This window comes from Canis lupus, chromosome 37, assembly GCF_003254725.2.
Source record: "Canis lupus dingo isolate Sandy chromosome 37, ASM325472v2, whole genome shotgun sequence".
Taxonomy (NCBI): Eukaryota; Metazoa; Chordata; class Mammalia; order Carnivora; family Canidae; genus Canis; species Canis lupus.
In genome coordinates, this window is record NC_064279.1 from 22,852,960 (window position 1) to 22,876,729 (window position 23,770).

General features: G+C 40.7%; 1 protein-coding gene across 15 annotated transcripts in view; it reads right to left on the bottom strand.

The window, feature by feature from the left end:
* Positions 1-1,228: 1,228 nt before the first annotated feature.
* Positions 1,229-23,770, bottom strand: part of FN1 (fibronectin 1) — a 66,671-nt gene continuing 44,129 nt past the window's right edge. For 2 of the 15 annotated variants that reach the window (XM_049106425.1, XM_049106430.1), the window contains 18 exons: positions 23,653-23,769; positions 22,823-22,987; positions 22,103-22,258; positions 21,111-21,224; positions 20,031-20,300; positions 18,596-18,783; positions 17,262-17,349; positions 16,219-16,395; positions 14,888-14,977; positions 14,498-14,677; positions 13,247-13,336; positions 11,820-11,926; positions 10,545-10,683; positions 8,206-8,370; positions 5,834-5,959; positions 5,218-5,324; positions 2,361-2,468; positions 1,229-1,984 (listed from right to left, as the gene is read on the bottom strand). In XM_049106425.1, coding sequence (XP_048962382.1) covers positions 1,913-1,984; positions 2,361-2,468; positions 5,218-5,324; positions 5,834-5,959; positions 8,206-8,370; positions 10,545-10,683; positions 11,820-11,926; positions 13,247-13,336; positions 14,498-14,677; positions 14,888-14,977; positions 16,219-16,395; positions 17,262-17,349; positions 18,596-18,783; positions 20,031-20,300; positions 21,111-21,224; positions 22,103-22,258; positions 22,823-22,987; positions 23,653-23,769 — 2,459 coding nt within the window. In that variant the 3' untranslated portion in view covers positions 1,229-1,912. Of the gene's footprint in view, positions 1,985-2,360; positions 2,469-5,217; positions 5,325-5,833; positions 5,960-8,205; positions 8,371-10,544; positions 10,684-11,819; positions 12,287-13,246; positions 13,337-14,497; positions 14,678-14,887; positions 14,978-16,218; positions 16,396-17,261; positions 17,350-18,595; positions 18,784-20,030; positions 20,301-21,110; positions 21,225-22,102; positions 22,259-22,822; positions 22,988-23,652; position 23,770 lie in introns of all 15 variants that reach the window. The other 13 variants (XM_049106419.1, XM_049106423.1, XM_025442127.3 and 10 more) reach the window with 7 other exon arrangements.

Here is a 23,770-nt window from a genome sequence, read left to right on the forward strand (position 1 = left end):
TTTTTAACATAGAGCTGCTGCTACCTTGGTCATTACTGCCCTAATAAAACAATGATTAAGAATATTAAACAGAAATCTAGGGTTTGGGTCTGTGTCTTGCTAAGGGAAACTAATCTGAGTTGCATTCTTTATAAAATTAGACTGCAAAACCTCCTCCCAGTGAGATATTAAATGTCAGGGCATTTTATAAACTAAATCAATTCAAATGTGAGATTTTTTTTTTATAACAAATGAACCCTGAGGAAATCTCTTTCTATATTTAGTCTTAATATTCACTGACATTTTTTTTTAAAGATTTTGTTTATTTATTCATGAGAGACACAGGGACATAGGCAGAGGGAGAAGCAGGGTCCCCATGGGGAGCTCAACGAGGGACTTGATCCCAGGACCCTGGGATCACGCCCTGAGCTGAAGGCAAATGGTCAACCACTGAGCCAGCCAGGCATCCCTCATCGACAGATACTTATGGAAATATTTTCTTTGATTACACAACAGTGAATAAGAAATATTTTCCACATCTTGTATAGTATGAATTACGAATATTTGCTAACTAAAAATTAACTATTTCCAGTGACAATATTTACTATTCTAGATGCCAGAGTTAATCTCAAAGTTTTGTTGTTTCCCCAAAGTTAAATCGAAAAGGAGATATCCTTTGTCGATCAGGAGTTTGCAAACTCTATTCTGCTGGGGCACCCAGAAAGTGTCAGCTGGCAGGAATCAAGATGAGTGGGGTTGGGGTTCTTGTACCACACCATTTCCCTACAAGGAAAATCCTCTAGGATGTACTATTCAAGTAGCTTAACATCTCTGTCCTCTTTTTATCTTCCTTGTAGGTAGCCTCTTTGAATAGGTGTTTATTCAGTGAAGGGAAAAAAGGAGAGGGAGGGAGAGAAGAATGATGTTTGGAAAAGAATAGGGAGAGAAAGTTTCTTTCAATCCCACTTCTGAAGACCTGGCTAGCAAGTTCAACAAATATTTGAGTCCACTAAAATCTAGGAAAGCAGGAATAGGAAACCAGTTCCATTACTGAAAAGATGAAGTGACAAGAATGAATCCATTTTTGTATGAGATACTTGGAGAATTTTGTACTTAAATCTCCAAGAAGGAGAGAGCTGTACAAGATCTTAGGTTTTCAAATGCTTGCTGAACTGAAAAGAAACCTTCATGGGGATTCTCCTTTTCCCCCAAATTTCTTTATGCAAAAAAAGAAGCCACGACGTTCAAGTTGTGGAATGTAAATCTTTTATTAAACAGTTGTCTTTCCACAGTAGTAAAGCTTTGGCACATACAGTATAAAAAATAATCACCAACCATAATTATACCAAATTCCTCTTATCAACTGCATACTAAATGTCTTCAATACAATTTTTTCCATATAAAAATACTGGGAAAAATTGATAAATAACAGATAAGAGAAAGATATTTCTAGATCATTACTAGAATCTTTTGGAAAAGGTGGACACTGTGGATATTTTAAATATCACAGTAACAAGGATATGCCATTCTTACAATATTGCAGGCCAGTTAAGTGGAAGCAGAAGTGTTTGGGTAACTTTCCTACTTCAAATTCTGAGAAAATCATTTCAATACATTGTATATGTTGGTTGGTGCCTGTGCTTCCCTATTGATCCCAAACCAAATCACAAGTGAGAATCATTTCATTTAAAATACTGAGCGGTACTGAATACTTCGGAGCAAAACAGGAATGTACTGCCCTCATTTATGAGAAAAGTCTCAAAACACTCCCAGGGTGATGCTTGGAGAAGCTGTGAGTTGAGCTGAAGCTGGAGAAGTTACTCCAGAGCAAAGGGCTTAAGAAAGAAACACTCTAAGATGGGGTCTGCTAACATCACTCCAGTTTGGATGGACCTTGGCGGAGATCCATGCTTGTTTCTCTGGGTTGAAAATATTACTCCCGGGAATCTTCTCTGTCAGCCTGTACATCTAAAGGCATGAAGCACTCAATTGGGCAGTTGACATTCTGTTAAAACAGAAAAAGGAAAAAAAAAAACAGCACTGTTAAAATAGAAGCAAAATTTACCAAAAAAAATCCCGTAAAGTGTACAGAACAAAAGCGGGGAGGTTTTTATGACAACTATTTACAGAGAGGAGAGTATCTCTAGCTTCAAGAACTTAGCAATGAACTAGGCAAGAGGAGATATTCAATCAAGAGTTTCATACATTTGAACTTTCATTATGTCACAGGGTACAGTCTCCTCCTCAAGGCATTTAAGACTTTTTTTTAGAAAAAAAGAATATTGGGTTCATTCAGAAGAGAGCTGCCTACAGAAAGAGACTCCCTACTAGGTATCTAACCGCGTTTAGGGTAGAAACACTCAAGGTGCAGGTGCACATACAGTGTTTGTTCTCTGATGGTATCTTTGCGAGTACTGATTGTAGTGGCCGGTGGAGCCTTCGTGACCGGGTTCGGCCCCCGGTCTGCGGCAGTTGTCACAGCGCCAGCCCTGAGGGAACACAGGCATGAAGTCAGATGGGGTTTACAGTAACCTGAGAACATCACAGTTAGGGCTTGAGTTAACCAAGAGTTTCAGGTCTTACCCAACTGCCAAAGTATGAGCAGTTGACCACTAAGGAAGCTCTGAGGATGATTTTATGCATTTATAACTTATAGAATACATTTTGGCGTATTATTCATATCTTATAATTGCCCCTGTCCACTTATGCTTTTCCTGCAATGTCCTCCTTTCTCTTCCTATTCAAACCCCACCCACCGGCTAAGTCTCGTTCCAGTCCCAATGTCCTAAGAAGCTTTCTGTACTAGAAGTCACAGAGAAGTTTTCTGAGAATCCTAGAGCTTTTTAAATGGGAGGTGAGAGCAGAGGGCCAAACACCCTCATTTTATAGGAGGAAACTCAGACCCAAAGAGTGACTTGCTCAGAGAGAGCGGGAGAGCCACACTGAACTGCTGGTGGATTTGGGACTGTCCCACAGCTGAGCAACTCCTGGCCATGCTCCTTCTGTCGTCACTTCCTTCTTAAACTCCCATCGCTAGACATGGGATGAAAGAGGGGACCAGGACCCAGCTGGACCACTAAGACTTCTCTCTGAGATTTTTGTTCAAAGTGCGAGGAAACATGTTCTCTTTCACTGTTGCTCCGAGGCCTATAGGGGATAAACATGGGGCTGACAGATTCATCTTTCTATCAGCAGGAGCCTTTGGAAAACAAAGCCAATACAAAGGAAGAAAGCACATGAGAGAGTGAGAGACTCTGAAGGCCACTGCTGGGGCAGCCCTGCAGCGGGCAGATCCTGGACTCTTCAGTCATGTGAGTCTTCTTTTAAAAGCCTAAACCAACCTGAATCCAGCTTTCCTCTTACAACCAAAAGAACCTTAAATAATACAATCACTTTCTGTCTTATACTGTCACTTAAATATTTCAGACATCTTTCTCATTTAAAAGCATATTCCGGGATCCCTGGGTGGCGCAGCGGTTTGGCGCCTGCCTTTGGCCCAGGGCACGATCCTGGAGACCCGGGATCGAATCCCACATCGGGCTCCCGGTGCATGGAGCCTGCTTCTCCCTCTGCCTGTGTCTCTGCGCCTCTCTCTCTCTCTCTCTGTGACTATCATAAAAAAAAAAAATTAAAAAAATAAAAATAAAAAAATAAAAATAAAATAAAAGCATATTCCTCACGATACCTAATATGATACAGGTAAAAACCTACTTATAGAATCACTGAATCTTGCTTTCATATAAAAATGTAACAGTTTCCACTGCTGTCTTAAGTGTCTCATTTGGTACTTTCTTAGAACAGGTGTCACAAATGAAAGGTTTCATGTGCATAAATAATGAGGAGGTGCTAAAGCAAGACCATAGCCTACAAACTCACTTCTCATCACACATTTCTATACCAGTCGCTTACCAGAAGTGTTCCACCATCACACTCTTTTATAAGTGTTAATGAGAGACAGAGAGCACCTCCATAGCTTCTCTCTATCAGAATAGGGGGCCTCTCCCTCCCCACCTAACCACTAGAGGTGGAACGAGATCAGAGTAGTTTCCTCGGGCTGTCCCAGTCCTCAGGTGGGGGCAGACCCAGACCCTTGAAGACCCTTCCCTGCTGCAAGATTACTTTTCCTAAAAATCATTTTCCATCATACTCCCTCCCTTTCTTCTTGGACACTTACAATTGGCTAATGCCAAAGGCATCAACCAGTGAATCCTACCCTGGGGTAAGGAGCATGGTCTTCATGTATCAGAATGTGAGGAGCTATCAGAGGGGATATGTTTTCACTGAAAACAAAAAGCATGTTATGTTCCATTCTTTTGAGTTACAAGAGTCATTTAATTTTGAAATTTCAAATAACATTAGAGGAAAGCACAGCATTTTTTTTATTATAGTGAAGGAGGGCACAGATTAGAAATGGTTGAGAACTTCTGGCTTAAACAGTAGGCTTCCAGGCCTTTTCATAAGTGGCCCACACTTCTTCCCATCTGATTTGTTACCACAAGCACTGAGCAGAGGGCTGGCTCACTAGAACCCACATATGCCCGCTCCTTCCCATCCCAGGTGGTATGCGTTAACTCTGGTCTTAGCCTATTTTAAACATCCGAAACCCCAGCCAGTGTATGCTTCTCTGTTCCATGAAATGTTTCTTGCTGATTCCAGCCTACCTGAAAACTCTTTGTCAGACCCACTAAGAAACTCACTTAATTAAGCTTGACTTCCAATGTATGCTAATTTAATGTCTTCAGTTGTATCATTAACAGCCAGGACCATTTCTCAATCCCTCTGTCTGTCCCATATTCCTCAAGCACAGTGCTAGACCTGTAGCAGGAACCTATTACTGGATTGACAGAAGGTATAAGGAAGTGGTATTTTCTTAGATCCAGGATGCTATTCAAAATATTTAACAACAACGCCACAGGGACACCTTATCCACCATCATGGATCTAGAGGCCCAATGCCACCCAGCATTTAACACTTCAGTTGCTGAAAAATAGAGACAGCCTCAGAATAGTAGATGTGAGAGCAGCTGAGACGTCCAAGGAGATGGAAGAACTGGGAAGGGGTATACAGTAGCCTCATGTTAGCAGCTACGTGCCCACAGGAAATGAAGCATTTCAACTTTCCTAAGGGACACCACCACACCTTTGTGTATAGCATACAGACAGGAAGCTGACCCCTTAATCACCAGTGCAGAAGCCTCCCTTTTATAGTATCTAAATTGTGCAGGGAGGCTGGCCTTACCCGCTGGCCTCCAAAGCATGTGCAGGAGCAAATAGCACCGAGATATTCCTTCTGCCACTGTTCTCCCACATGGTATGTCTTCCCATCGTCGTAACACGTTGCCTCATCTACACGGAGACACAAATCAGAAGCTCATGTAAGGCTGAGAATAATACAGACTTCACCTTTATATAGGGGTGGGTTCTGTCTCTCTCCAAAATGCGTATCACCACAGCCAAAATCCCACATGTTTATAGGATACATTGGTAACAGAGGTACTGCTGGACAGATCTCAGGGCAGCACTTCCAAAAACTAAATCTGATCAAGTGGAAAAGGTTCATATTTTAAAAGTTGAATCTAAAGACCCATAAAGCTTTCTTGCAATATTTCACTGCAGATTATGGTCAAAACACTCAGGTCGGGAAAATGCTACTGTGTCCTGTAATAACATTAAATCACGGCTCATTTTTGAAGCTTGTCTCCACTTTCCCAAATCAAAAGATTAACAAACCCAGTGTTCACTCCTCAAGGAGACCTAAAGTCTCCAATCATTTCTGTGAATGAGAGTTACAGCTCCGTAATAAAAGGGGGAGTGCTTAATAAGGCACTAAAAATGATCTGTGGCAATGCACGTACGAGGATCACACTTGAATTCTCCTTTTCCATTTCCAAGACATGTGCAGCTCATCATCTGGCCATTCTCCCCCTGACGATCCCACTTCTCGCCAATCTTGTAGTTCACACCATTATCATGGCACCATTCTGTGGGGTGGGGAAAAGCAGAGGCAATGAGTGATTGGTGTGTTCTGACTCAACAAGACCACATGCTGGAACATGTCACGGGATTTTTAAAAGGCAGGTACCTGGAAGGAGTGGCAAGAAAAGTTGAGGGTCATGATCTCCATGACAGACCACTTTTTGGTTCGCTTTAAAAATATTATCTTTACCATTTAACATTCTCTAGGATATTTTAAGATGCAATTCATTCCACCACAATCATGTCACAAGAATCGTCAATTGTCAGTGACCTTCGTTTGCATTCTCACTCTTAAGGATTAAGACTATTGAAAACCAAAGTAGGATTTAAATAGTCTTTTGGGAATGGATCATAAATGAAAAGTCACTTTTCAGATTTGCAGAGAACCTGGATACAAAGTAGTTCCATTAACCAAGAAACAAAGCTCAGCTGGTTTCTACATGCCACAATCTGTTTCTTGTAAATGGAAAGAGTAAAAGAATTAACCTGTGTACCCAAAACAAAACAAAAACAAAATTATAAATCACTGGTTATTAGGTAAGATAGGTTCTGAGGAATCTCTAAAACTCACAGTTACATATTTTTAACTGCTATCTATCCATAAAGGATGACTTTTAATCTCCAAGGTTTTAACTGAAACAAAATGCACTTGAGAAGTTTGTAGAAGTCAGCCATCCCTTAAACTTTTTTCATTCCTAAACTTGAAAAATTATTTGACAATTATGAAATCTAAGCAAAGAATATATAAGTTGAGCCCAAGAATCACAGAAATCACTTTCTCTGTTCCCACAATTGTGCCTAAGTACTTACCTAGGTAATAAATACACAAACTTAAAATAGTTCAGTTTCAGAAATGAAAAACCACCCAACTGATGCCAAATGTTAAAACTTCCAACTCCTAAATGGCATAGGACACACCTGCTCGATATTTCCATGTTCAGATGGTTGAGCACAGTAGTCTGCATTGAAAAAATTACTCATCTTCATATTTTAGTCTGAACTAAACCATTTCATACTTTAGTGTGAAATCTTTAAAAAATCTATTATGTTGGATTTCTCCAAATATAATTTCTGGATATGGGATCCCTGGGTGGCGCAGCGGTTTGGCGCCTGCCTTTGGCCCAGGGCGCGATCCTGGAGACCCAGGATCGAATCCCACATCAGGTTCCTGGTGCATGGAGCCTGCTTCTCCCTCTGCCTGTGTCTCTGCCTCTCTCTCTCTCTCTCTCTCTCTCTGTGACTATCATAAATAAATAAAAAAAAATTAAAAAAAAATAAATTTCTGGATATGTCTGTGGAGGCTTTTTTATAAGCTATAATGGTTAATGCCTATAAAAATAAAGCAACTGTTAATAATAATCACATCCCAGGGCAGCCTCGGTGGCCCAGTGGTTCAGTGCCGCCTTCAGCCCAGGGCATGATCCTGGAGACCCGGGATCGAGTCCCACGTCGGGCTCCCTGCATGGAGCCTGCTTCTCTCTCTGCCTGTGTCTCTGCCAATCTCTCTCTGTGCCTCTCACGAATAAATGAATAAATAAAATCTTAAAATAATAATAATAATCACACCCCCTAAAAACAAAGCATAAATGAAAGTTTTATAAATTCTAATGTTAAATCTCAAAGCAGAGTAAGTTAGCCCTGGATCATTTTAACTGAAAATATAATTTAAAATATTAAAATCTTTTTATAGTTTGAAAATCAAATATTCATTTGATTCTCAATTATCTACAGATGATTATCAGTACTCTCTATCTGGCAAGATTCAAGCTATCTGATGTGCCTATGTGTATGTGTGATATGAGTGTGTGTATATATGAAAGTATGTGTACAATGATATGTGTATGTTTGGTTTGTTTTGAAAGAGAGTGTAAGTATAAATTCTCACCTCCGAGCTCATTCAACATTAAAGATTAAAAGAGATTTGGAATTCCTTTGTCTCTGATACTCTTCATTAGACTCGGCTCCAGAGAGTTTGACTTTACCATCTTAACAGAAAATTTTTAAAAATCCTATTACCATCACAAATTTATTTTTAATTAATAGTTGTACTAACACAGAACCCCTGAAGTGAAGCAGTATTCAACAAGTAAAATTTCCCATCATTTTTCATGATGCAAAATGTTACTTTGAGTTAAGCAATCTCCCCTCGTCTGCTTCATGTTTGGAAGAGCCCGTATCTGCCAAACATGCTTCCTCGGCACCTTGTGCAAATGCATGGAACTAGAGGGGATGGACAAAGCAAGCTACTCACTAGATGAGTCACATCTGAAATGACCACTGCCAAAGCCTAAGCACTGGCACGAGAGCTTAAAGCCAGATTCAGACAACCGCTCCCACTCCTCTCCAATGGCATAATGGGAAACCGTGTAGGGGTCGAAGCACGAGTCATCTGTAGGCTGGTTTAGGCCTTGGTCCACTACATGAAGAAAAGGAAGAAAAAGAAAAAAAAAAAAAAAGACATCTTATTGGTGGTTTTGGACCAGAGGAAGAAAACGGAATTGTTATTCTAATGATTTAGTCTAAAACAGAAATCCCAGCAGCATTAAGATTCACCAATGCATTAGTTGCTTAATAAACAATGCTTAGATGTTGCCCACGGACACCTGCCACAAACACCTCAAAAGGAGCCCATCTTATATTTTTTGCCACCAATATTAAGAAAAAGTCATCATTTCTGGTAAAACTAGTCTATAGCACATGGAACATAAGGCATTTTAAGCTAGTTAAGAACTCAAGTAGGCAAAGACTAGAATGTTGCATCATAAGTACCTGAGCAACCTTAAGCTAGTTATTTCTCATTTCTCTGCCTTCCTTCCCTCATCTGTAACATGGGATTAATAATAAAAATATATCTACCTGCTCAGGATCTTGTAAAGATTACAGGATATTATGAATTCAAAGCACCGGTCCATTGCCAACACACACACAAAAGCATCCTTTGCTTTTAAATGCAAAAGTCTTGGCCATTTTTATACACCATGAAAATGCAATATTCACTTTTATTACTGTATTTTTTGCACCATAGTGCAAAGATCCTAGATTTTGTACATCAGTATGATAGTAGTAGGACAGCTTTACTTTGTCAATAAAATCAATTGTTCCAAGTATGAGAAAGCAAGGAATACGAATGACTAAGAATAAATAATGGAGTTTCTTCATGTTGCCTAAGATACTGGTCTTTATGTTTTGAGAAAGCTTAAAGTAATCTGTGTAAACAAAGCATACTTCCAATGATTCCCTAAAAATTACATAAACTAACTTCTGTGACTTTGAATCCCACTGTGTATGTTCCTTTTTACGGTGCAAAAATCAAAAACTCCAAAGCAATAGATATTTGAAATGTGTAATAGTGTAAAAGGCATCACCCTGGAAGAAAATAAGAGTGGGAAAAACTAACGTCTGACATGTCTGAAAGCCAGGAGCACCTGGCTAGAATGCAAAATACGGCTGCCAGGGATACGGGTTTGGAAAGGAAAATGAAAGGAACCTAAAGTGTTACGAGGGGTTTCAGGAACCCTCCTAAAAATAGCCACCCGTTAAAATTCCACCTGACGTAAGTTATGGAGATGGAACCTATAAAAGAAAATGATGTAGAAAAAGCACAAATGTCTTTGAAAATTCCTTTCATGTGGCTTTCTACTAGCAAAACCACGCAAAGCAGAAGGCATGCATGACCATGGATACATAACCCAACAAGCACAAAATGATCTCCCACCAAAATGTCAACTGCTTAAATTCACATGTATTTATGCAGGTGAAATAGCACCATCATCTGCAACCCTGGATTCAATAACTGGCCCTAGGATTAGAGCCCATCACTTGACGGAGACAGAATTTAGCACTCCCTGCTGCTGAGGAATAGAGAACCCTCTGGTGGGAAAAATGAAGACTCGTGGTTTTGATGATTCCCTATCTCATGTTTCTTGGTGACTCTTCAGCTGATGCAGGTTGAAAAGCCAGGTGCTACAACGACTGGTTTAAAAGGACTTTGCAGGTGCTACAAAGAGGAGTCAGCGATCATTTAACCTCTATTTCGGCTCTGGGCTTATATAATCAGAAAAAGAAATTGAAGTAACATTGGAAGAAGGGTAGCCCTTTGAACAGAAAGGGGCTATGTTAGTAGCATTTGATAGCAGGAATAAAAACCAGCAGTTACTAGTGTCTGCAGATCGAGAATTTCCTTTACAGGTAATCGGTTTCTGTACTCAGCAATCACTCAAGAGGACAGCAACACGGTGAGGAGCAGAGGGTCTGGGAACAGCCATCGGGAGACTTGTGCCCTGTAACAACTCAAGACACTCGCTAGCAGGGCGTCAGAGTGTTGGCCTGAGCCAGGTTTGAGGTCCCTTCCAGGTCTATCCTCATGTCACTCTGTGAGGTTCTATCTATTGAGATAAATAAAGATTTTACAATGAAACTAGCATCCTATGAGGGAAAAGAAAATCACCGAATTTTAAGTTGCTCCTTTACTTCACGGCACCACGTGCCAAAGTTAAATGACAAGAGCCACAAAGGAACAGTCGAGAGAAGAAGTGTCCCTGGGGTAGTCCAGAGGGGAGCCCGCGCCTGAGGAACCAGGCATTCACATACCAGAGTTGCCCACGGTAACAACCTCCTCCCGAACCTTGTGCCTCTTCTGGTCTTTCAGTGCCTCGACTATGATGTTGTAGGTGGCCCCTCTGGTAAGGCCTGTCAGGGTGGCACTAGCAGAAGTGCCAGGAACTCGGAACTGCAATCATTGGCACATCCAAAGTGAGGGAGAAAGTGTTATCGTGAGGAATTGACACGACTCACCCTATTCTCTTATCAATAGCCTGTACTGTGTTCATAAAACGAAGGGAGACAAAGAAGGAGGGTGTGAAGGTCCCAAACCAGCCATGGGCAGAAACGGAACTTGGCTGGGGGGCCATCTTCTCAATCTGCCAAAAATCTCCCGTCCATCACCTGCACCTGGAGCCCTCAGTAATCCAACAGAGGGCCGCCTGTTCGTCCTGCCCTGCCTGTAGGTCTGCGCCAGCCCACTGGGGTCCCCCGGCCATGCCCTTGGCACATCACACGGGGACATGGTGCTGTGGGGGAGATACATTCATCATCTGCACGGTGGCATGTGACCCTCACATGGGGGCCCTTAGAGCATTTGGGCAAATCCTCAAACTCATGTTTCTGAGCCCATAGATCTTTCACAGTGCAGTCAGTTTTTAAAGTTCTGCCACTTTCCAAAAACAAGAACGCACTAAAAATTGATACCAGCAGGCTAAACTAAAAAGTGCTTTTAGAGAATCAGTCACTTCTAACAGCTGATGTGCACAGCTTCATTTAAGTTCTTTTTCCTCGGACGTATTGTAGATAATGGGATTCTTCAAGGACGAACCATAAGGATGGCATTTTATTTTTTTAATTTATTTTTAAAGATGTCATTTTCAAGCAATCTCTACACCCAGCGTGAAGCTCTGAACTCACGACCCTGAGATCAAGAGTCACGTGCTTTTCCAACTGAGCCAGCCAGGCGCCCCGAGGATGGTGTTGTAGCCCTTCCTGGGCAAACGTAACTTCAGGCCGAATATTTATCTCCCTTTCCTCAGATCATTTCTTTGTCCATATTACTAAGGAGCCTCAAATGTGCGAGAATAATAGAAATGGTTTTATTTTCTCTACTAAACAAAAGCTGATGCTATTCTTTGGTACAGTACATCCCCCAAAGTACAGCCATACCGAGATTAAAAAAAAAGAAATATCAGGGCTTAGGCATGCTACCTTTCTAAGAGGCCCTAAAAATGTAGCCACCTTATGTCAGAGCTCTGGTCACTTTAGTTACCTAGCTTACTTATTTCTAGGCTGCCCAGAAGTAGAGAGAAAATGAATTACCTGTAAAGGTTCTTCATCAATGCCAACTGGATGACATGAAATGATATACTCAGAGCTTTCTTGGAATGGAGTCCAAGAGATGGTTGTCTGAGAGAGAGCTTCTTGTCCTGTAGAGGCATTTGGATTGAGTCCCATAACGTGAGGGTAGAGGTGATGGTCTACGTCTCCCCTGGGGACATGACCAACTTGGATCTCCTCATTTACATTCGGCGGATATGGTCTTGGCCTATGCCTTACAGGGGTGGCCGTTGTGGGCGGTGTGGTGCGCCTAAAACCATGCTCCTCAAAGATCATTTGTTGCCCAACACTGGGCTGCTGACCAGAAGTGCCAGGAAGCTGAATACCGTTTCCAGTGTCATACCCAGGGTTGGTGATGAAAGGGGTCTTTTGAACTGTGGAGGGAACATCCAAGATCTCTGGTCCGTGAAGATTGGGGTGTGGAAGGGTTACCAGTTGGGGAAGCTCATCTAGCCAAGAGAGGTTAGAGCCAAAAAAGCAAAGCGTGTTAAGCTCCCAAAAGTAGCAGCAGTAGTCATTACCAATTCAGGCAACAATGACTGTTTATCAATCTGATCAAAGCCCCGAGAACATTAGCAGTTCTTAGATCACAAGACACTTTTTCCAAAAAAGAAATCTTTATGATTTTTCTCAAAGGTTTCTTTATAGTTTAGAACGAAAAAAGCGTTAGTATGAATTTATCATACCCACAAAGCTTTGAACCGCTAAGCCCCATAGAAGCTACTTCTGCTCAAATTAAGCCTAATGGAGCTGAAATGTGCAGACCTTTTTTCTTCTTTTCTTCACTCGAGAATCATATTACAGGGACTAGAATCCACACTAATTATTTGAATTCCAGAGGTTTTACTCAACAGTTTTTCATGAATTGAAATGGTAAAAATAGATAAAACCACATACATGTTTATTTCTAAAACTCTCCTATTGGAATAAATAGAGAATTTTCTTCAAATTAAACTGAAATTAGATGAAAAAGTAAGATTATTTATTTAGTTCAAGTTTCAGAAACCAAATAATAAATAAAGGTAATAGGAAGGATTCTTTTCCCTATTTTTTTTTTTTTTTAACATTAACTTCAACAGAAGGTATAGAAGAATAGCAATAATAGCAGCCTGATTTCTACATTTTACTATCTGGCTTAGATTTTTTTTTTTTAAGGTGAATAAAAAGCTTTATATTAACTGGCTAAGAAAAAATAAAACCAAATGCTGCAGATTATGTCAGGTTATTTGTGCTATCAAAGAGCACAGCATACATGCTAAGCTAAGAAAAAATTTCCGCGAGAAAAGTATCAAAATCTGAAGAAACTTTTCACCGCAAAATTGAGGACTTCGAATTATTATTTTTTTTTTTTTGACTTCGAATTAGTTTTATCTTGATTACCTTCCTATTACCCAGAAGGCGCCCTTTACCTGTCTTTTTCCTTCCAATCAGAGGCTCACTCTTCTGGTTGTTCTTGAGGGCAATGACTTGGATGGTGTACTCGGTGCCTGGTTCCAGACCTGATGGAAGGACAGATCATCACGTTATGTCCATGGGCTCAGCTAGTCAAGTGGGAGTTGATCTGACCAGGAGATGCTACTGGGAAGCAAGCATCCTCTCTCTAGTTAGCCTTTGGCCTCTTGACAGGTAAAATCGATTTCCCTTTTTTTTCCACAAAACCCCAGTACTCTGCATATCATGGCCACTTGGTAAATTAATAACTTTCCTCCCAAATCTAACAGCTAAGTGCTTCTATGCTAACTTTTTATGGGTATTCTTTTAACGTGTGTTCTTATTTGCCCTTTTGAATTCAAGGAAATCTCTCAGCATCATACACCACTGGCAGGATATACATTTGGGAGAGATCATTGCAGATTGTATACATGAATCTATTTAGGGCCTAATAACCAGATGGTCCTCAGTGGCGGAATCAATGAAAACTTAGACTATGGCAAAGTACTCTGTAGGAGAGAGTGGCCAATCTTTGTGTGGTCCCTGTAGGAAGTATCCAATGCTACTTCCTTCCATATCTCATTCTATTTTCCTCTCCCCAAAGTTTCTAAAAAAGCAGTGTCTCCTTCTGGTATCTCCATGTTCTACTGGATTTTTAAGTCCAGATGCTATCCTATACAGAGTTTAAAATTTTAATCTCCTGGCCAAAAATAATACCAGAGGCTTGTGATCTTTCTCATTGAAATAGACAGTGTTATTCCCCATTCCAGGCGTGCTGTCCAGTGTGGGTGGTTGGGAATCACTGCCTCAAAGCCCATTCTGTGAAACTGGGCAATGAGGGTGGTGGCAGGTGGTACTCTGACAAGTCCTATAAGATCATCAGACCTTTAGGGAGCTGGTGGGAGGGCAGGATCACAATTTGCTAGTTTATTTTGAGAAATGTCTTTTCCTAGGACAGGACTGACAAATATTTGGTAAACGTACAGCCAATAAAAATATTCTAGCTATGCCATTATGACAGTATTAGAATTATTGTGTTTTCATGAATTCATGCCTTTTGAGACGTATTGAGACCTACAGCTCCTCCAGAGAGGGTGCTTTTTGAAGTTAACAGAAATGGGGCTTCTTGTTTTCATGATACAACATCAAAGACACAATTGGAATCTGCTAAGCACTTCGTGCGTCCTAGGGAGTCCGCAGGAAAAAAGGCAACATGGAAGCAGCAATACCAGTGATAGTAGCCTCTGTGACGCCAGGGCGGGGACGAGGGACCACTTCTCTGGGAGGGGACCCGGGCTTCTCATACTTGATGATGTAACCAGTAATCCTGGCACGGGGTGGCTGCCATGATACCAGCAAGGAGTTAGGTGTGGTGGCCAGGAAACGCAGGTTGGATGGTGCATCAATGGCTGAAAGAAAACAAAAGTAAGTCTCTAAGAAAATGAATAACCAGGGAACTTATCTCCACACTCTTTCCCCACCCTTAGAAACAGACTTTAGAGAATCTAAGAGTTCCATAACTATAAAAATGGTTCACTGTCAGCCTCATTTTTGTTTCTTAAGTTCACGTGACTGATCACACATAAGTCGGTGGCATTTCTTCAGAAAAAAGTAGTTACCAGTGGAGGCGTCAATGACCACAGGGGAGCTCCGGGCATTGTCATTCAGGGTGTACAAGTAGATCTTGTAGTCAGTGCCGGGTTGTAAACCTGCGATTTGTGAAGAGATAGATGCCTTTTATCTGATCTTAATTCATTAGGAAAATTTTCACACTCATCTGTAATTTTCATGGTTCCTCTATCATCCCCTATGTATATGGACCACAGAAGTGGTCCACATTTGAGCAATAAATTAGAGCCTGGCATGGGTGCTGTTAATGAAAAACATTATCTCAAAAGAAAATCACCGGTGCCTACAGAGATACTGGCTAAAGTAAATTTTTAAAATTAAAAAATGCTATGTTAGAAGTGGCCGTCTTGGAGAGGGGTGCATAGGAGGCCAGTCAGTTGAACGTCTGGTTTTTGGTTTTGGCTCAGGTCGTGATTTCAGGGTCATGAGATTGAGCCCCATGTGGGGCTCTGTGCTCAGCATGGAGTCTACCTGAGATTCTCTCTCCCTCTCTCTCTGCCTGTCCCACTTATGCTCTCAATCTCTTGCTCTCTCTCTCTCAAATAAATAAATCTTTTTTTTTTTAAAGAATCTTTTTTTGAAAAATTAATTTATTTATGAGAGAGAGAGAGAGAGAGAGAAAGAGAGGCAGAGGAGACACAGGCAGAGGGAGAAGCAGGCTCCATGCTGGGAGCCTGATGTGGGATTCGATCCCGGGTCTCCAGGATCACACCCTGGGCCACAGGCAGGTGCCAAACTGCTGAGCCACCCAGGGATCCCTCAAATAAATAAATCTTAAGAAAAAAAAATTAGTGGCTGTCTTAGAGAATGAGAGGCAAGCACCTACTAAGTGTGTTTTCTCTTTGTTGTAATGAATGAGTCACTGATTGGTAACTGGAATCAGAATTTTAAATTTCATAAAGACCTAAACTGAGCAAGATATTGAACATTCTCTGACTACAACTTGGATCTTTATGAAGTAGTATTTTTGCTTTTTAAAATTGAATTATGTTTTATAATCTAAGAACTATAGGCAACTATTAAGTTTCTCTTGGTTTTAAGCATTGTGTTACATTTTTTTCTAGTAAGGGTGCATTGATGAAAGCTTAAATTTCATAAATGGAACTTATGCCTTTTCTCTGACAAACATTAGATAAAATCAAGCATTCACAGAACAGCTATTTCTAATCATAACATGAAAATAAGTTTTTAAAAATTATAGCTAGATTATTTAAAACACTGACAATAAATTTAATCTGTGTAAGTGGTGGAGTAACTGATAAGCTAATGTATGTTGTGAGTAGCAATCAATGAACAGGATGAGTAAGTTGAGTTCCCTGACCTGTGATGGTGTAGCTTCTGACATCTGGCCTGATGGTTCTTTGAATTGGATTCTGGCCATTTGCTGGGATGGCATCAACTTGGAAGCCGGTGATTGTCTCGGTCTTGGTTCTCCAGCTAATGGTGATGGTGGTCTCGGTAGCATCTGTCACCCGGGCCCTTCTTGGAGGGCTGACATCTGCACAGATCAAAACTAGAGATGAGTGCCTGGCTAACTCACTTTGATAAGGTTTTGATATTCTAAGCATTTCTTTACTATAGACCAAATATATCCATTTCTACACATAACTAACCATGTATAGATTTTTCTCCTGCTGCATTCAGAGAGAGAGCTTGATGGGAATTAGAAAATATGAAAAGATTCACCTCACGTACCTTTTTTTAAAACTTTTTTTTTTTTTTAAACTAAAAACCTTTACAGATACTACCAGTGGTTCCCAAGTCTGGCTTTATGGGATCTACAAATACCTCAATAAGTGTGTTAAAGTTATTAATTTGTTAGGATATAAAATATGTGTAGCAGGAGTTACAATGATATGTCCGGCCAGCAATAATATATGTATGTATACGTTTTGTTGGTAAAGTGGTCTTTTTTATAGGGCTTCATTTTTTCTCTCTCAATGTATGCAATGGCATCCATATATTATAGATGAGGAAACTTTGATATTTTATGTGATTTCTGAAAGAGCATAGTATACGGCACAAAACTAGATTGCAGGCCCAGTTTCGTCCAATACTTACTGCACTATTAAGGTACAGCAGAAGCCAGTGTGTCTTTCCCAAACATCATGAAAACAAGTTCCAACATGTAGAGCATAAACTAGGTGTCAGTCCTAGTTCCTAACACTAACATGGTAACGTTTTGAAGTGATTCCATTTACGTGCCAGTATGCCAGCTTCTGGAGGGGCGTAAAAGGTGACAGTGGTAAAAAGACGGGCAGGCAAAGCGGTTTCCACACTGGGAATCCTATTAATTTGGTGATCTAGAAAATCATCTACCATTCTTTAATTTTTGTTTATGGAGAATGTTTGTTGATTACTCACTCTCCAGAGTAGTGACAACTCCCTGAGCCGGTCTGCTTGTCAACGTGTCCTTAAGGGCATAGACGCTCACTTCATATTTGGTGGCCACCTAGAAAGAAGGACACGGTAAGCTTTAGCAACATGATCTTCGGAAGCCCAGGTGTTTTCACTATAGCACCAGAAAAACACAATGGTTATAAAAGAAAAAAATAAACTGGCACAGCATTATAAATTCCTAGATGAATTTCATTCCTACACTGCAGATGATCAACAACACATGTAAATTCTAGGAATTTAAAAATGTGCTTAGGGAAAAAAAAAAAATGTGCTTAGGGGTTAATACCAAGTAAGCTATAACTTACATAGTTACACCGAGCTGATTTAAAATGGGGAAAATAGGTATTAGCCTGTTTTTCTCCTTTATGATCTGACAAGTGCCAATCATGAATCTGTCTGACCATGGAGAGGCAGAGAGAATATCCTATCTCTGAATACTCTTTCTGTCATTTCTTCTGGGGTTGGCCTTATGTTAAGAAGTACATCAATTTCCTAGATTCCGGGCTAGTTTTCCACATGCGTGTCTAAAAGGATTAAAAACGTTTCACTGGAGGGAGGGTCAGGTAGGTTGGTATAAACTGGAGAATACTCCTTGCCAAGGTAACAAAGCTCAGAAAATGCATAACCAAAGTGGATTTATGCATCCAGCCTATGGACATATGAATTGCCTCCCACCCCCACATACACTCATAAAACCATTTAAAAATATATAACATGCATATATACTTAAAGAGCTGTGTAAAATCCAACGCGATTTATAAAAGTCCCACCCAGACAGTCATCTGGAAGAGCTTAGGTCAATACAGAGAATTCTACTTGATTATTTGATGGCAGAGGCAAAGAACACAATTAGATTTACTATATTTTGTCTCTGTGACTTTCACACTGTGAAAGAGAGGCACTACAGTTGATCCTTGCACAATGTGGGAGTAAGGAGTGCTGACCCCCTGCACAGCTGAAAATCTGCTTATCACTATTGACTCCCCCCAAACTCAACTAGTAAAAGTTGTACTTTTACTAGATGTGGTCAACTAGTACTGTTGACCACAAGCCTTACTGATAAATATAGTTGATTACCACATACTTTGTATATTATTTCTATTATATACTGTATTCTAACAATAAAGCAAGCTAGAGAAGGAAAATGTTATTAATAAAATCTAAAAAAGAAAAAATACATTTATAGTCCTGTAGTATAAAAAAAAAAAATCAGTGTATATACGTGGATCCACCCATTCAAAATCACGTTGTTCAAGGGTCAACTGTACTTGATTCCCATGGAAAAGGGCACTTCTTACCATGAGTCCTGACACAACCACAGAGGAGCTGTCAGGAGCAAGGTTGATTTCTTTCATCGGTCCTGTCTTCTCCTTGGGGGTCACCCGCACTCGATACCCAGTGAGCTGAACATTGGGTGCTGTCCACTGGGCGGTCAGGCTTGTTGGTGTAACCTGAGTGAACTTCAAGTCAGCTGGTGCAGGAATGGCTGTCGGGATGGTCATTGGTTAGAGGTTATCTTATAGGAACTGAGGAAAGGGAAAATAAAAGTGAATTCCAAGGAGTAGAATAAACTGTGCTTGTTTGGTTAGGTGGGTTCCCTGGTCAAGCGAAGATTCAGCATGAGAAAGTACAAGAGGGGATACAAAATAAAGAAAATGTTTGCTGAAAAACTGGGTTTTATATCCACCAATTCTCAGAATCACTGGAAGCACTTGGGTAAATGCCAGAAGTCTAAGTAAGAGACTTTAGGGTTTAAAAGTAATTTTTTGTTTTTGTTTTATTTTGGGTTTTTTTTTTTTTTTTTTGCCTTCCCTTAAAAAATAAAAACAAAAAAAATCAAAATGACTTATTGGCATTAGGACTGATCTTCCATTTGTATGGAAAGATGAGCAATAGCCCTTTTCCTAGATAAATGATCTTTGTATGGAAAACCATTTCACAGTATTCCAACCCCCAAAAGATAGAATTATGTTTTTATCCTCTTTATTTGAACCCCACAGCAGACAGTGCTGCTAAATCTGAAGTATTCTCTGTGGTGCAGCATGAGAAGAAAATTGGCTCACAACAGAAGCAGAAAAGAGAAGCAAAGAGCAATAATACGGATAGTCACCTCCAGGGTTTATGCTGTCACAAGGACACAAATTTAGCATTCCACTCTGCTTCAGAAACAAAGCACAAGCGGATAAAGTATTGTGGAAAGCATTTGCCCTAAACTCTTTCCTATGCGTCCGATTCTCAGTCCTTTAAGCAAACCACACACCAGCACATGATATCTAACCAGAGAAGGAAGGTCTTACCTACGTGTTCTCAGAATCATGCTGCTAAGAAATGGCCCAGTTTGGATTCCTTTTTTAGAGTAAGCTCTAGGATGCCAAACTTCTTTCCTTTATGCACAGTGGGTGTAACCACAGGGAGTCAGGGTTCAGGAAACAATCCACAATTTTAGGATCATCTTTGAATATCTTGCTTTATGGCCTTAAATCAAACCACTCTAAAACTTCCCTTTATTAGACTGTATCTGAGTATCACCTAAACTTTATTGTGCATGACTATTCCTTTCTAAAGAGGGTCTTGTCTTTCCTAACAGAGGGACCGTTCTTTCTTTCTTTTTTTTTTTTTTTTTTTTTTTTAACCCCCTTACAGGGACTCAATAGCCCGATATAATTAACTCATTCAGCAGGGCATAAAGCCACGGCGCCCGTGAATACCCAGCGGTGGCAGTGAACGATATACCTGTGGACTGGGTTCCAATCAGGGGCTGGCTCTCCATATCATCGTGCAAGGCAACCACACTGACTGTGTACTCAGAACCCGGCCTGAGGCCTTGCAGCTCTGCAGTGTCTTCTTCACCATCAGGTGCAGGGAATAGCTCATGGATTCCATCCTCAGGGCTTGAGTAGGTCACCCTGTACCTGGAAACTTGCCCCTGTGGGCTTTCCCAAGCAATTTTGATGGAATCGACATCCACATCAGTGAATGCCAGTCCTTTAGGGCGATCAATGTCTGTTAGGCAAATTAATGGTAAGAGGTTATGTGAAAAGCAAGTTGTGAAATAAGCATTTTTATAACGTGCAAAGCAGTTCTGCAGATATCATTTTCTTTGATGAATTAAATTCCGATTAACCCACTCTCAAATGGAAAATTACTTGACACCTGATTAAGTTTCTTTTGGTTTAGAGAAGATTTAATGTTACATCACTTATTAAAAAGTAGGTGTATGTGAGCCACACAGACACCCTGCAAAATGTCCCCACAATTTATTTGTATCAATTTTACGATATTCTACCAAGATTTGTTTTGGCAGTGTGATGTTAGTCTCATAGACCTGGATTTTCTATACCTTGGAAGTGGTAAGGTTGATTTTCAATGTTAGATTCTGATCATCATAATCTTTCTTGAACTCTTCTCTCCCCCCTCTATTATTTACATTAAACGCTGTCCGGACAGTTTTCCAAATGCTCCAATCATAATAGCTTCATGAAGCATGCTGCAATCAACTTTACCATCCAGTCGTAGAAAAGAAGGTCCAGGCAAAATATTTTGTGGATTTGCTATAGGCAAATAAGATTCTGCTGAGGCCATATGAGCAAAAGAAATTCCAAGCACAGCAACCATGATAGCTCAGCTTCTTTCCCTGTATGTTCATTGCTTGGCACCAAGAAGGAAAAATGTTTGTAAAGGGCTCAGCTCAAGATGATAAACTAACCAAGCTGGGTTTTCTCTAGGTGTACTTGCAAAAGACATGCAGAGGGCATTCAGATGCCTAAGAACAAAACTGACTTTGAAAATGAGAAATAAGCATTGGTTACGTACTGGTTACTGCAGTTTGGACCAGAGGCTGACTCTCTCCGTTTCGATTCTGAGCATAGACACTGACCACATACTCCACTGTGGGCTGCAAACCTTCAATGGTCATTTCTGTTTGATCTGCAAAGGGAGTGAAAAGTAAATGCAGCGTCTGTGTCATCCACTGGAAGGCCAGCTAAGTGACTTCCCGAGTTCAGTAAGAAATGCCTGGTGGCCTGGAATTTTCATGTGTAGAATTATCATGAAAACATGGAAGAGTCAGATATGGATTTCTCTTGGACAAATATGTTCATTGCTAATACAAACTGCCTTACTGGAGTAAAGTCCACCCAAAGGATACACTCTAAAATTTAATATGATGTTTCCAACAACGAATGAGGCCGCTCTTGGGGGAAAAAAAAGAAAATTAGTTGGACTTTAAAGATACTGCCTTAGGATCCTAACTTTACCAGGATTTTCTATAAAAACAAAAACAAGGGATCCCTGGGTGGCGCAGCGGTTTGGCGCCTGCCTTTGGCCCAGGGCGCGATCCTGGAGACTCGGGATCGAATCCCACGTCGGGCTCCTGGTGCATGGAGCCTGCTTCTCCCTCTGCCTGTGTCTCTGCCTCTCTCTCTCTCTCTCTGTGTGACTATCATAAATAAATAAAAAAAAATTTTAAAAAAAAACAAACAAGAGCTAAAAGGATCTTAAAAAGGCCACCTCTCTCCTTTGTGTGCACGACTCAACAAAACCACAAAGAGAGAGCTAATAATGCAAGATGTCCATACCATCCAACAGAACTCTGCGTGTAAAATCAGAAAAGCACTTACCCTAAAAATTCTACTGTGGCGGGAGTCTGTAACAATCTCGAGCCCTGAATTTACAATCGGGAAAACTTGGGCATATGATATGAAAATGGACAGCGCTCAGACCTAGGTGGCCATTCATTTTAAAAAGCATTCTGCGTGGCCCTCTTCTGTTTATCTTGATGTATGTGAGACACTGGCTATTCTTACCTGGACCTGCAGTCTTAGTTTTTGATGGTCCGGGGCCATTTTTGGGAGTAGTGGTCACTCTATAACCAGTGACGGGAGAACTGGAAGGCAGCCACCTGACACTAATACTGTTGTCCTGAACATCAGTCACTTGCATCTGGGATGGCTTGTCAATTTCTACAAAGAAAAACAAGGAGAAACCAGTGAAGCCCCAGTCCAGGAGGCAAGAGCGGACAAAGCTTGTTTCTAGTCCTGGTAGGCACAGGGAGATCTCTTATTACCATTAATTACCATGAATGACTCCCCGGTGTTTTTGTTTTGTTTTTTGCAGAAGCAGGGAGATTGCCTTGGGGAGGTGGGGCGTGCATTTAGATACCATTACCTACTTTCCAGGTGCCTGTTTCATTCACAAAGAAACTATATTCCAAATAGGCATTTGTCTTCTTACCTTATCAACTCATTCATTCATTCACTAGCAAATGTTATTGAACACCCTTTAGGCCTCTATGCCTATCTCTATTGTAGGCACAGACTATATCCAGTTACAAAACAGACGACATCTCAGCCCTTTGTGGTGCTTCTTTGTATATCTGGCTCAAAACTCTACAAGCTGCCTGTGCTGCTTCATCTTTTTTAACAAAGGAAAGCGACTCCATCCACCATGAGGAAAATATATTGGGAGAACACTGCAAGACTATCTGAGTAAATACTCGTCTGTCTACCCAGCAGAGGAGTCGGTACCTGTTCGGTAATCAATGGAAACTGGCTTGCTGCTTGCCGGGCTGTCTCCACGGCCAGTGACAGCATACACGGTGATAGTGTAGTCTGCTCCAGGTTTGAGGCCGCTGATGGTAGCTGTGGACTTGCTCCCAGGCACAGTGAACTCCTGGACAGGGCTGTTTCCTCCTGTGTGAAAAGGGGTCATTTCCAAGTGTGAGGGGCTGAGGAATAGTGGGGGATTGCGGAGTGATGACGTTGACATATTGAGACAGCATTTAGCCACACCTTTGATTATTCCCTTTAAAACAGTACTATTAACAGGGCCTTCATGGAAACATACTGATTTATGCATGTAGTGAACCTTAGTGTGTAAAAATTGGGAGAAAATTGCAGTTTAATGCTATTTTAACATTCCAGATTTCAAATGTCACTGAGTCATGACATTAATATTAGAGGGAGAAAGAAGGTAAGGCCTCAACCCAAGATGGCATATATTGTATTCCTTTTTCAAAATAGTAATGAAATATATTCAGTTTAGATAAAATTTCGAAAATACAGGAAACTAAAAAAAAAATACAAATCGCTTATCATTGCACCACTGATACTGTTTGTGAATTTGTAACTCTTTCTCAGCTCCATTGTTCCTCCTTGATTATTATACAAACAACTTTATACCTTGATTTTGCCACCAATTACAGCATACACATTTTTTTCACATATTCTTGAAAGAGACAAGGCTCCACTGAATGGGCTTGCCAAAGTCTCTTTAAATATGTATCCGCCCTTGAGCTATCAGGTTACCCACGCAGAATCTGACTTGATCAGAGTGACAGAGCATTTTACTAACACACCTGTTTCTCCATAGGTGATCCTATAATATCTCACTGTGACAGCAGGAGCATCCCAGCTAATCAATAGGCTGGTGGGGGTTGCAGCGATGACCTCTAGGTCCCTTGGAACATCAGAAAC